Source organism: Lagenorhynchus albirostris, chromosome 13 (assembly GCF_949774975.1).
Source record: "Lagenorhynchus albirostris chromosome 13, mLagAlb1.1, whole genome shotgun sequence".
NCBI lineage: Eukaryota > Metazoa > Chordata > Mammalia > Artiodactyla > Delphinidae > Lagenorhynchus > Lagenorhynchus albirostris.
In genome coordinates, this window is record NC_083107.1 from 44,140,282 (window position 1) to 44,154,313 (window position 14,032).

General features: G+C 34.3%; 1 protein-coding gene across 1 annotated transcript in view; it reads right to left on the minus strand.

Moving 5' to 3' along the window:
* Positions 1–14,032, minus strand: part of ACYP2 (acylphosphatase 2) — a 175,302-nt gene that overhangs the window by 147,033 nt on the left and 14,237 nt on the right. The window contains exons 2-3 of the mRNA XM_060169621.1: positions 13,669–13,685; positions 12,047–12,156 (exon numbers count right to left, since the gene is read on the minus strand). Coding sequence (XP_060025604.1) covers positions 12,047–12,156; positions 13,669–13,685 — 127 coding nt within the window. The remainder of the gene's footprint in view (positions 1–12,046; positions 12,157–13,668; positions 13,686–14,032) is intronic.

Sequence of the window (14,032 nt, forward strand, 5' to 3'; positions counted from 1 at the left end):
GGCAGATGATTTTGAAAATGCAGAAAAAGAGGGAGAAACTGAACATCTAAAAAGCTTTCTGAGAGGAACAAACAGGTATAGCTCCCAAACCTTTGTATGAGAATGACATCAAATCTCTCAACAGCAAAGCAAGTCATGGAATTATGCCTTCAAAGTCCTGAGTGGAAGATAATTTTCGGCATAAAATTTTACAGCTCCAACAATCAAGTATGAGGACAGATGAAGGCAGGCAGATGAAGGATAGAAACTTTTTGTCTCTCAGGCACCTTTTTGGGGGAAGCTTACAGAGAATTGTGTCAACAAAATAAGGGACTAAATCAAGGGAATGAAAACATGTAATTGAGGAAACAGAAACCTGCTCCAGGAAAGGGGCAAGAGGCTAAACACCAGAATGAAGGCTGTTCATCAGGTCTAGACCCAGACTGGGAGGGAGACAAGCTTCCAGGGAAAAGTATAACTGATAGGTTATGAGATGCACTTTGACATTTGGAGGTAGATCTTCTGTGGGGGTTAGAAAAATAGATTGATAAGTATATAGAGTTTCTTTTAGAGAAAAATAGTAAAGTATTAGATTGAATAATATGAAATTACTGTTTTATAGCTCAAAATTTTGTCCAACATTGGCTGTTTCGTACCTTTCAAGGTAACCTACCAGTGAATAATATGATGCAGGAAATCTGCGTCAAGAAGTCTAACAATAACAAAAACAAAAGAAAAGTTGGAGGAATATGTGAAACAAGATTGTCAGATATTGTTTTTGAAACTGGGTAATAGACACGTGGGGTTGGTTCATTGTCCTGTATATGTTTGACTATCCCATAGTAAAAAGCAGTAAAAAAAAAAAAAGAAAGAAAGAAAGAAAATCATGACAACATAGAAATGGGCAAAATTTCAGTAATCTTTCAAACGCCTGGAGGAATTTCCACTTAGCAATGCTCCGATTAAGTTATAGAACCACTGGACACAGAAAAAGTCAGTTTTTGAAAGAGCCCATCTACCCTGGATCATCAGTCACAGTGGGTTAAGCAACATCAGGGATGTTTCACATCCCCCATTTCATCCCTTCCTTTATACTGATTCCACTGATTCTAGGATTGCATTGTGCAACAAAACAGTACTGACAGCTGTTCCATATGCTTAGATCCAAAACTGAATAAGGCAATCATTTCTCACTGCCCGTCAATTACCTCCCAGTTCATTTCTCTTCTTGTCCAAACTAGATTCCGGGATTCATCATTCTATTCACACCCTTGTAAATATCCGTAAGTCCCTGCTCTATCACTTCTGCTTTTTGTAGCTGGCAACAACCAGCTCTGGAATGAACCCTACCTCCTGCCTTCTCTGCATCTGTACCCAGAGAACTAAATATTACTGGAGAAAATCACCTAAACCTGACAGGCTTAATGTTATATTTATTATTGCAAATCATAAACTGGCAATTTTACTATCGTTGCTGTCTTAAATGCAGCTAAGTTACTTTAAAGAAGCAAAGAGTAAAACCAACAGCCACCTTCAAACAAAGCAATGGATGCCAGACACTCTCATGGTATCCATAAGGAACTGAAAAAAATAAGTGGCATGTTAGAATTCTACTCACAACAAAGATATTTTTCAAGAATGAAGGTAAAATAAAAACACACAGAGACAAAAACTGAAACACAGTTCTCAGGTAACACATCACCAGCAGGCCCAAATTAAAGAAAATACTAAAGAACATTCTTTTGGCAGAATGGAAATATTCCTACACAGAAGCCCAGAGAATTTAGGAGGGAAAAGAGCAACAAAAATGGCAAATCTATAGGAAACCCGCCAAATACTGACTTTTAAAAATAATGTCTTATGAACTTTAAAATAGATCATTAAAATACACCACTATAGCATCTAAGTAAATAGGGAGATAAATGGCCTTAAAAGGTGCTATAGATCTTGCATTGTTGGAAAAAAGAATAAAGGCCTAAATTAATATCAAATTTTGATATGTTATGGTTGTATGTTGTATCTCCAGGAAAAGCACTAGTAAGAGAATAAAAGAATATACAACTTTTAAACTAATAGAGAAAAAAAGAATAATAAAAAATATTCAATCCGAATGAAGGCTAGAAAGAGGAAACATAGAACTGATAAAACAAGTGGAAAGAACACAGTAAGATATAAATTTAATTCTAAATATACCAGTAATTCCATTAAGCTTAAATGAACTAAACAGTCTAATTTGAAAACAAAGGTTATATGACTACATAAAGAAAAAAAACCAACTATATGCTGTTTAAAATGGACACATATAAAACATAATGAGAAAGAAACATTGAAAATGAAACAACGGGAAATTATTCAAACACATTCATAAATTAAGCTTGTATAACTCTATTAATATCAGATAAAGTAACTTTAAGGCAAAAAGCATCATTAAAGATAGAGAGAAACACTTTACAATGATAGAAGGCTTAAGTCACCAGGAGACTACAACAGGTCTAAATTTGCATGCATCAAATAACATGGACTCAAGGGCTTCCCTGGTGGCGCAGTGGTTGAGAGTCCACCTGCCGATGCAGGGGACGCGGGTTCGTGCCCCGGTCCGGGAAGATCCCACATGCCGCAGAGTGGCTGGGCCCATGAGCCATGGCCACTGAGCCTGCGTGTCCGGAGCCTGTGCTCCACAACGGGAGAGGCCACAACGGTGAGAGGCCCGCGTACCACAAAAAAAATTAAAAAAAAAAAAAAAAAACATGGACTCAAAAGATATATAGAAAAAATTGACAAATCTACCAGAATAAAAGAAGCAAGTCCACAATCATAACTGGACAAGCAGTCAAAAACAAACCCAGTATGGGTTTTAGATAATATGATATGGCAAATTTGATTTAATGAACATACAGAACTCTATATCCAATGATTACAGAATATACATTCTTTGTAAGGCATAGAGAAGTTTTATAAAAATGATCATATACTGGGCCATAAAAACAGTCTCAACAAACTTCAAAGGATTGAAATTATATACAGGATGTTCTCTGATTATAAGGTAATTAGGTAGAAATCAATAACAAAAAGATACCTAGAAAAGCTAGATATATTTAGAAACTAATAAATATATTTCTACATAATTGATAGGTCAAACAGAAAATTACACTGAAAATTAGAATATATCTTGAAAAAATTTTTTAAACTGTATATAAAAACTTATGAGATACAGATAAAACAGTGCTTAGAAAGCAAATTGGCTTTTAAAATGGCTTTAAAAATGCTATATATTTTAAAAAGAAAGGCTAAAAAATCAATTCACTAAGCATCCATCTCAAAAAGTTAGAAAAAAGAGCAACAAACTAACTAAGAAAATTGAAGGAAGAAAATAATTGCAGCAAAATTATAACAACAAAATTAATGAAACAGGAAACATCATATATAGAAAGGATCAACAAAGGCAGAGGTTGATTCTTTGAAAGACTAAGAATATTGACTGATAAAGGCCTAGGGAGAAAAAAAAACAAACAAAAAAGCCCAGACAACTAATGTCAGAAATTAAAGGTCAACAGCACAATTCATACTGCAATATTAAAAAGATAATAAGATTTTATGCCGATAGATTGGAAATTTAGAAAATATGGACAATTTTTTTTAAATACAACTTACCAAAATTGACAAAAGGAAAAGGAAATATGAAAAGTCTTATAAGTGTTAAAGGAATTCAATCTGTAATTTAAAACATTGGGACAAAGAAAACTCCAGGCCCAGAATTAATTGGTGATGAATTCTACTATTTACAGAATAATATCAATATTATAAAAATTCTAGATAAACATAACTTAACTTTGACATTATAAGAAAGGAAAATTACAGACCCATCTCTCATGTGAACATACATGTAAGAATCTTAAACGAAATGTGAGCAAACAATATCCAGCAATATATAAAAAGGAAAATCAGTCATGACTAATTTGAGTTTATTCCAGGAATATAGTACTGATTATATTAGAATATCAATCAATATAATTTGTCCCAATAACAGAATAAAGGAGAAAAATCATATCATCATATTAATTGATATAGAAAAAGTATTTGTTAGGATGCAGTATCCATTTGTGATTTTAAAAGTAGAAGGTAATTTTAATAATCTGATAAATAGTACCTACAAAAAAACTTTTACCAAGTATACTATTTAAAAGTAAAATGTTGAAAGTTTGAGATCAGTAACAAGACATGGATGCCAATTATTACTACTACCTCTGCACAATATTTAAATACTTAAAGTCCTAATCAGTGTAGTGAAGCAAGGAAAAGAAATAAAAGGTGAAAGAATAGGAAAGGAAAAAATAAAACTCTCATTATCCTCAGATAATATTCAAAACAATAAATTCAAAAGATTCTTCATGTAAATTATTAGAATCAACAAGTCAGTCTAGCAAAGTCACTGGAAATAAGGCAATACACAAAACTCAATTGATTTTCTATATATTAGCAATAAACAGGAAAAATGCTTAAGAAGATAGCATTTATAATAGCATCAAAACTATCAAATACCTCGGGAGGAAATATGCAAGACTTTTATGCAGAAAATTATAATATACTATTGAGAGAGTTCAAGAAGAACAAAATAAATGAGAGATTTATCACATTTATAACATAAATTCTCCCTAAATTTATCTTTACATTCAGTGCAATCCCAGTCAAAAGTCAACAGGTTGTTTCGTGGAACTTGACAACTTGATCTAAAATCTACTTGGTAATGGAAGGTACTGGAATGGCCAACACAACCTTGACAAAGAGTTAGAATAACTTGTCTACCGGGTGCCAGGACTTATGATAAAGCTAAAATAATTAACATGGCATGGTAGTGGTGCAAGGATAGACAAACAGACCAATGAAACAGAACAGAGAATCCAGAAAAACAGACCCATGCATATGATCCATGGACATTTGATCCAAGGTGATACTGCAGGAGAAAGATCTTTGCTTTATACTAATTCATCAACCTGCACATTAATATCTTATGCATTTTTCTATATATGTGTTGTAGTTCACTATAAAAAAAGTGTATTGATGATTAAAACTAAAAGTAATAATAGTAAAGTAACATAGAAGAATAAAATTGTTACAAACTACTATTATACTAAATATGAAGAAACCAAGTTTGTGTACAAACCAATTATTATACTAAATTTGAAAAGAGTGAACTCTGACATTAAAAGAGAAAAACTTTCAAAATGTGTTAAACAACAAAACATAGCTCTATGTTGTTTATTAAAAGCACCCTTAAAATGATCAAGAGTGGATAAAAATATAAAGGTAAACATAGAAATACCAATGAAATGTAAATTTAAAAGAAAGAGGGAGTAACAAGGTATAAATTAAATTTAAAATCATTAAAATGTATAAAGACAAACACTATGTAATGAAAAAAGACACTGTTTATGAAGATGACACAAGTCATATATCTGTAGTATCAAACAACACAATAGCAAGAAATGTAAAGAAAAATTAAACTGCAATGATAACGATGAAAATACAGTTATACAGAAAGACTTCAATACACCTCTTTCATGGGAATTCCCTGGCGGTCCAGTGGTTTGGACTCCACGCTTTCCCTGCCGAGGGTCTGGGTTCAGTCCCTGGTCGGGGAACTAAAATCCCACAAGCTGGGTGTGGTGCGGCATGGCCAAAAAAAACCCGAAAAACAAAAACAAAATACACCTCTTTCATAATTAAATGGATTTAGTTGTCAAAAAATACTGGAATGGAATAACATAATCAACACATTCAAAGACAGATAGGTAGATAGATAGATAGATAGAGAGAGAGAGAGAGAGAGAGAGAGAGAGATGAAATCTCATATGCCTCAGAAAGAGAACATATGTTCCTTTCAGGTCTCTTTTACAGCAAACATCATTGGGTGTCTCCCTAACATCCATTCCTCTCTCTCTCTTCCTTCTTGATGCCAAATCCCACTTGTTAGAAGGAAAGCTAAAAATGCCAGATACTTCCCTAATATCACTTGAAGCCAGGGCATAGGCTTGTGACCTTGCTCTGTCCAATGGAACCTGTAGAGCAATCTGCCAGGGTCTTTTAAGAATTTCCTCTCTTAGAAGAGAAGGGAAAAGGTCTCACATTCTTCCTGCTTTGAATTGACCCTGTGAGGGTGTGAAGGACTTGCAGGCAAGCAGAACAGATAGGTCAGGAGGGTCCCAGAGAAACTGACCCCAGAACCCTAATATAATGGAGCAACTGGACCAACCCTGGAACTACCTGCCCCAGTTTTTTGGAAAGTGAGAAAAATCAGCCGCTTCATTAAGCTACTTTTAACAGATATTCTATTTCTTGCAACCTAAAGCATCCTAATTGGATCACCCATCCTAATTGATCTATCCAAAATAAATCACATCATCAGAAAGGTTTAACAATTTTTTCAAAGTAGAGATCTTCTAGGCCCCATTCTCTGATCATCATTAAATAGAAATAGAAATAAGTAATAAAAGGTGACTAAAAAAACATAACCACTGGAAGCTTAAAAAACACATACACAGAATACCATTGGATATTTGCTCAAAGAGGAAATAAAACATGAAAATACAAACTCTCCAGAAAGCAATGAAAAGAAGACTTTTTACCAAAACCTATGGAAGAACTCAAAAGATGTGTTTAGGGTAAATGCCAAATTACCATCTTTAATGTAAAAAGGCTAAAATTAAAGGCAACTACCACTCATGTTGAAGACTTAGAGACCAAGCAGCAAAGAAATAAAAAAGAGGGAATTAATAAAGATAAAAGTTGAAATTAAGGAATGGAAAACCAAAAAAGTAGAAATGATCAATAAATCCAAAAGCTGCCTTTTAAGATATACCAATAAAATAGATAAATTTCTTCCGAGACTGATTAAGGAAAAATGAGGAGAGAATAAAACTATATAAGGGGCTTCCCTGGTGGCGCAGTGGTTGAGAGTCCACCTGCCGATGCAGGGGACGCGGGTTCATGCCCCGGTCTGGGAAGATCCCACATGCCGCGGAGCGGCTGGGGAGCCATGGCCGCTGAGCCTACGCGTCCAGAGCCTGTGCTCCACAACGGGAGAGGCCACAACAGGGAGAGGCCCGCGTACCGCAAAAAAAAAAAAAAAAACTATATAAGATTAGGAATTTTCAAAGGAGATATAAACACAGATACAGAAGAGATTTTAAAAACTATAAAATCTATAACCACAAATTTGAAACCCTAGGACAAGTAGATAATTTCAAAAAAGAATTGGATAATTTCCTAGCAAAATATAAATGAATCTGGGAACAAGTGGCAAACCCAAATACACCAATTACAATAGACCAGATTGGAAAGGTGATTAAAGGCCTATCATTAAGAAAGCACCAGGACCAAGTGATTTCATAACTTATTTCAGCTAACCTAAGAACAGTAATCCCAGTATTATTTAAATTATTCCAGAATGAATGAAAAGGGAAACTTCCTAATACATTCCATGAACCAGCAGAACTTTTAACACCAAAACCTGATACAGTAACAACCCTCCCCCCCCAAAAAAAGGAAACCATAATCTCACGTATAAGTACAGATGCAAAATTTCTAAATAAAACATTGGGAAGCAGTATTCAGCAATGACTCAAGAGAATAACACACTGTGACCAACTAGAGCTTAATTCATGGAATTCAAGAGTGAAATTCAATGTAATGAAGTTTATTTACCAAAAATCAACAGCAAACATCATTCTTCATCATCATGGTGAAAAAATAAAGCCATTTCAAATAAAATCAGAAACCAGACAGGAATGTTTGCTATGGCTATTACTATTCAACATTGCTGTGAGGAGGTCTAGCAAATGAAATAAACACTGGATGAAAGAGACACTATTTTGGCTAACTACAGAATTGTATACTTAGGAAATCTAATAGACTATAGTTTACAAAAAAAACAACAATCAAATCTAGTACAATTAATGAGAATATTTGATAAGGTAACTCTATAAGATAAATATACAAACATCATTAGGCTTTCCTTATTCTAGCATAAATACCCGGAAACAAAAATGGAAAAATATTCCATACATAATTGTGAAAAAAAGCAATAAAATATTGTTACGGAATGAATGTTTGGGTCCTCCCCAAATTTATAGCTTGATACTTCATCTCCAATGTGATGGTATTTGGAGGTGGGGTGTTTGAGAGGTAATTAGGTCATGAGGATAGAACTCTCATGAATGAGATTAGTGTCCTTATAAGAACAGGCCAGAGAGCTAACTAGCTCTCTTTGTGCCATAGGAGAATACAATGAGAAGTCAACAGTCTGCAACCCAGAAGAGGGCCCTCACCAGAACCTGACCATGCTTGCACCCTGATCTTGCACTTCCATCCTCCATAACTCTGAGAATTTCTGTTGTTTATAAACCACCCAGTCTATACGGTGCTTTGTTACTGAAGCCAAACTGACTAAGGCAAATACTTAGGAATAAACTCTGCAAGAAAAGCACAAAACTTAGATGGTGATAACCAGAAAATCACATTGAAGGATAATTTTTAAAATCTGAACAAATGAAAAGATATCCATATTCTTAGATGGAAAGATTTAATAACAATTCTCTTATGTCATAAAAATGTGCAATTAAAAAGCAAGTAAAATATGGGCTCCTAAAAGAGAAAAGAGACATTAGGTAAAAGCTGAGGAAATCTGAACAAACTATGGACTTTACTTAATACCCAGTACATCAATACTGGTTCATTAATTGTAACATATGTATCATACTAATGTAAAATGTTAATGGGGAAAGGGTGAGGAGTATACGGAAACCCTCTGTACTATTGTCACAATTCTTCTGTAACTCTACAACTGTTTTAAAAAAGAAAGTTTTCTTTTTTAAAAAAACATATTTGTAAGACAATTAGGGAAGTTAAAAAAATATATTATTCCAATTAAATAGATAAAATTATCTTAAAGTTTAGAGAGAAAATAAATGCCCAAGAAAGCAAAAAAGTGAATGAAAAAGAATAATGAAAGAAAATATACTATAAAGCCACTGTAATTAAATCAATATGGAGTATTAGTATAGGAATAGATATATCAATCAGTGGACCAGAACAGAAAAGCCAGAAATAAAATCCAGTTTATATGAGATTTTAATATATTGACAAAAACATATCTCAATTCAATGGGGAAAGAGTGACTATTTAATAAATGGTGCTGGCACAACTCCCTATCCATCTGGTAGGAAATAGTCTCCAATCTCATATTATAAATAAGAAACAAATTCCAGATGGAGTAGATGCCTAATGTAATAAATAAAGCATCAAAAAGTTAGAAGGAAAGCTAGGAAACAACACACAATCTGTTTTTTAACCAGAAAGAAAAGATAGCCATATCTAAGTTTATAAAAATGAAAAACAATTTATGTTGTAAAAGCTACCATAAACAAAACTAATAGGCAAATGATAGATTTGGGGAATACTTGGAAAAGAGATAACAGATAATGAGTTAGTAGTCATCACCAGTATACAAAGTGCTGTTAAAAATTGGCAAGAGGCAAGCAATGCAGTGAGAAAATTGGTAAAGGATGTGAAAAGGGAATCCATGAGAACAAATCCACATAGCATGAAGATGCTCCAACTAACTATCAATTAGAGAAATGCAAACTACAGTAAAAAAAAATAATATCTCACTCTACACCAAATCAGATAAAAGAAAAATGAGAGTGCAACAGTACCAACTGCCAACAGGATGAATAGAAAACAGCTGTTTACAGCTGTTCTGAAAAGCAGTCAGGCAAATATTTTTAAATTAAAAGTATGCAAGACACTTCAACCAACAAAATCACACTCCTAGAAATCTATCTCATAAAAATAAAATCACCAATAAAATGTTTATTGCATCATTGCTCTTATTGTGGAAAAAAATAAAAAGTAACAAAATGAGTTCCCAGCAATAAGGTAATAAATAATGGTACATCTATACTGTAGAATATTAAGCAGCCATTAGAAAGAATGAATTAGTGTTACACCATTTGACTTGGAGGGATTTTCCTGGATGTATTTTTGAATGATAAAATGAAATGCAGGGACTTCCCTGGTGGTGCAGTGGTTAAGAATCCGTCTGCCAATGCAGGGGACACGGGTTCGAGACCTGGTCTGGAAGATCCCACATGTTGCAGAGCACCTAAGCCCGCGAGCCACAACTACAGAGCACACATGCCTAGAACCCGTGTTCCACAGCAAGAGAAGCCACAGCAATGAGAAGACCACGCACCACAACAAACAGTAACCCCCGCCTGCCACAGTGAAAGTGGTCTAGCGAAAGCCTGCTCGCAGCAACGAAGACCCAACACAGCCAAAAATAAATAAATAAATAAATTTATATTAAAAAAAAATAAAATAAAATAAAATAAAAGTGAGATGCAGAGAGGTGCATACACCACAATCCCATTTTTAAAAAGCAAACATTGAACAAAACCCCCAAATATATGTACACCCAAGTGTGTGTGTGTGTGTGTGTTGTGTAAAGGCAAACATGGAGACAAACATGGAAGGAAACACACACAGGTTGCTAACACAGATGACTGGCAGCATGGCAGGGAAGAAGGGTGTGCAGGGGTTGGAAAGGAAAAATGGGCAGAATTTATGATATGATTATGTTAAGGAAATTAATCAAAAACTTGCTACAACATGGATTAGGGTATAACATGATTGGCATGAGCGTGCATCCTCCATGTGGTCCCCAATCTCAAACTATATCATAGTCATCTGGCATTTTCTCATCCACTGAACTATTAGTTCTGTATAATGTTGCTCACAGTCCTCTCATTTGTGCATTTTGTGACCATCCTACTGAAAAAGATAATTTTTCCATTAACTGTTACCCCACATTTTATGAAATTGAATTTTGGACCCCACTCTTCAGGTTGCGGTATGGTTTATGCACAAATGCAAATATGTACCTATACATAAAGAAATTAGAAAAAATAAGGAATTGGTACTTATATATTTCTTGATTGTTGAACATCCATAAAGTAAAAAATACTAGTTACAGAAAAATATGCATGAAGTATTCTATTTCAGTAAAAGCATGCAAAACCCTAATTTTAAACGTACAATTAAGTATTTTTAAGTGAAAAAGAAAGCTTTGGATAGGATTCACAAAGCCACTGGCTCAGGTTACATAAAGGGGAAGGAAGTAGAAAGGAGGGGCCGATTACTAACTTTGCTTTTATACCTCTCTACGTTTTATTACTTCACTTATTACAACAAGTAAAAAAGTATTGCTCTTGAAATCTGAAAACATTAAGTAAAGAAAACAAAGATAAATTGCAAATAATAAAGTAAATTGGGTATTAATGAGTAGCTACCTCGTAAGACATGTTGTGAAGATTAAATGAGACAATCCATGTAAAGTGTTTAGCACATTACCTAACATGTTGCAAATGCTCAATAAATAGGAGCAATTTTTATTTAAAAAATAAGACTACAGAGAGCAGTGGCAATTAGGAAGCTGAAAAGATAATGTCTTTGAAAATGACACTGTGTACACAAGGCACTTTTTTCCTTACAACTGAATCTGATCTCCTTTGCACTGCAAGGACTCATATCATGGTAACTATACAGCTCATCAAACACACTTTCATTGACAGTAAAAATAAAATTACAATTAGATAAATAAGATACTTAAAGAATACAAAGGAAATGGCAACTTTTTGCCTTGCAGGCTCTTTAAGAACTTCAAGAACCATCCTAAAGCACTATGCTTCTGTCACAACCACTTCTGATGAGAAACACTTGACCCTGGATGTTTCCCTCATATTAGAGGAGACTGAACAGAACACATTTCATACAGATTGGAGAGTGATGCTACTGCTCTTTATGAGGGCCTGCCCAAGCGGGAAATCCATTCCTAGACGTAGAAATTCCACTCTCAACTCTGAAAATTTCTTTGCTGGTCTGCCTAAAAGCATGTTGGTTTAGTGATAATCTACAAACTGAATTTGGTCCATCAATTCTATTCTTATTGTACAACCAAACATTGAAATAAGTTCATAAGTTGCCTGAGTGTGTTATTAGTCTTATTACTTACATGGAATTGACTTTATCTTCGGGGCCTTGCACTTGGCCTGTCACAGTGCCTTTGCTGGTATTCTTCACCCAGCCAACCACCCCTATTTTCCTTGCCTCATCTTCGGTGTACTGGTTTCAGGAGAAAACAAGAGAGATGAAGTCCAACATCAAAGGTCTGAATTTACAACATACTTGATTCTAACATTCAAAAAGGTATGGTCACAAAAAAGCTGATTACTTTAAAATATAGTCTATGCCAAAGATTGTGTAGTTGACCCATAGTAATACCTATATTTACAAAAACTTTCGTTTAAATGGTATTTTTTGTGTGTGTGCTAAATTCCACATTCAGTAAAGACAAGCACGTTATGAGAAAATAAACTGATGGTGGGAATTATTTCAGAAAACAATTTCCATGATGTGTTTTGGAATCCATAAAGCTCAGTTGCATTGCCCTCACAACCGGCTAATGCTAAATTACACTGTCAATCTGGGTTTCAAATGATGATCACTCCAAGATTCTTAATCACTGAGCAAAAATATCCAGTTATGATCAACATAAAGAATTGGATTAAAAGATTCCAGTGTTCTCTGTTGACTCTGGACTTGCCACGCAATTGTTATAATTGCCTATGAGTAAATTTATTTCTCCTATTATTCGTAATAGTTTTTTAAAATTCCTTTTCCTGATTCCAAATTCAATTATGCTACCAGCACATGCAAAGGTAGAAACATTTTTATTTTGCATTACTTTAACTACATCACACTAAAATTCTTGTGGAGCCAGAATATCAGCATTTTTTAGAAACATGCTCTTCTCCTGTTTGGAGCCCAGGGTGACCAAGAGCTCTACACTCCACGTCCCCAACTAAATGAAGCAGCACAAACCAAGATGATTACAGCTAGGATTGCTGGAAGGGCTGGGTTCTGAAAATGTCACGCCTTCACAGATAGCAACGAAAAAGGAGACAATCTGAACTCTAGGGGATGCGACTATCTCAAAAGGCAGAGACTTGACTTGTGGGAACCTGTTAGAACCCTTAGAGGTTAGGAACAGAGACCTAGCTAGTGATTCCCAGCTCAAACAGTAGGTGAGAATACATGCCACGTTTAACTTTAAGAGTACTATATTTTAAAAATTGATATTTTAAAAGTATTTTAAAATAAATATTTTAAAATAAATATCTAAAAGGCAGCAAGGGGTTTTAACTTTAAAAACCTAGGAACCACTTCCTTGTGCAATAATGGGCTTTTCTCATTTTGCAATTCAAGATATGTACCGTTGACTGGAGAGATTCTTCCATCCAGAACAAGTGGAAGACCCCATACTGTGTATTAAATATACCTAATCAAAATGTTTAATTGGATCACCCCAAGAGAGGTACTTTCGAAATTCATAGAAATATTAACGGAAAACCAGGAAGGCTGTAATGTTTTTAATAGGCTACTTTTAAAAGACATCCTTAATAAAAATCTCAACCAGTAACTTGAAAGAAATACAAATATTTCTTCATTCACTGTCAAGGACAGGAAATTAGCAATAGATTAGCACTAAGTAGATAACTGCTCTGTCTCTGTGACTAAATAACAGTGGGGGTGGGAGGGAGATGGCAAAAAATAATAAACAGATTGGTGACTTACCATCCTGAAGCAAACACCTGTATAAGAGAAAGATGAAAAGAAATGTCAGGTTGTCTACCTTTAAAAAAAGTATATATTTCCTGACTTAGCTTTCATCTAGTTTATTAAATAGTAAGTAAATGAAATGAACAAAACCTTTAATATCTGAATGCATTCAGAAAGTGTTTTTTAAAAATTCTTTTCTTTTAAAACAAAAAGAGAAAAAGGAAGGTTATTTTTGAAGAAAAAGAATAATATTCTGAAACCAAAGTATAATGAAACGCCAAACTGCATATTCCTTCTATTTTAAAATGCTAAATAAAACAAAATAATTACTACAAGAACAGTTGAGTGTGCTGGCATAAAACTTACCCACCCTCAGCTT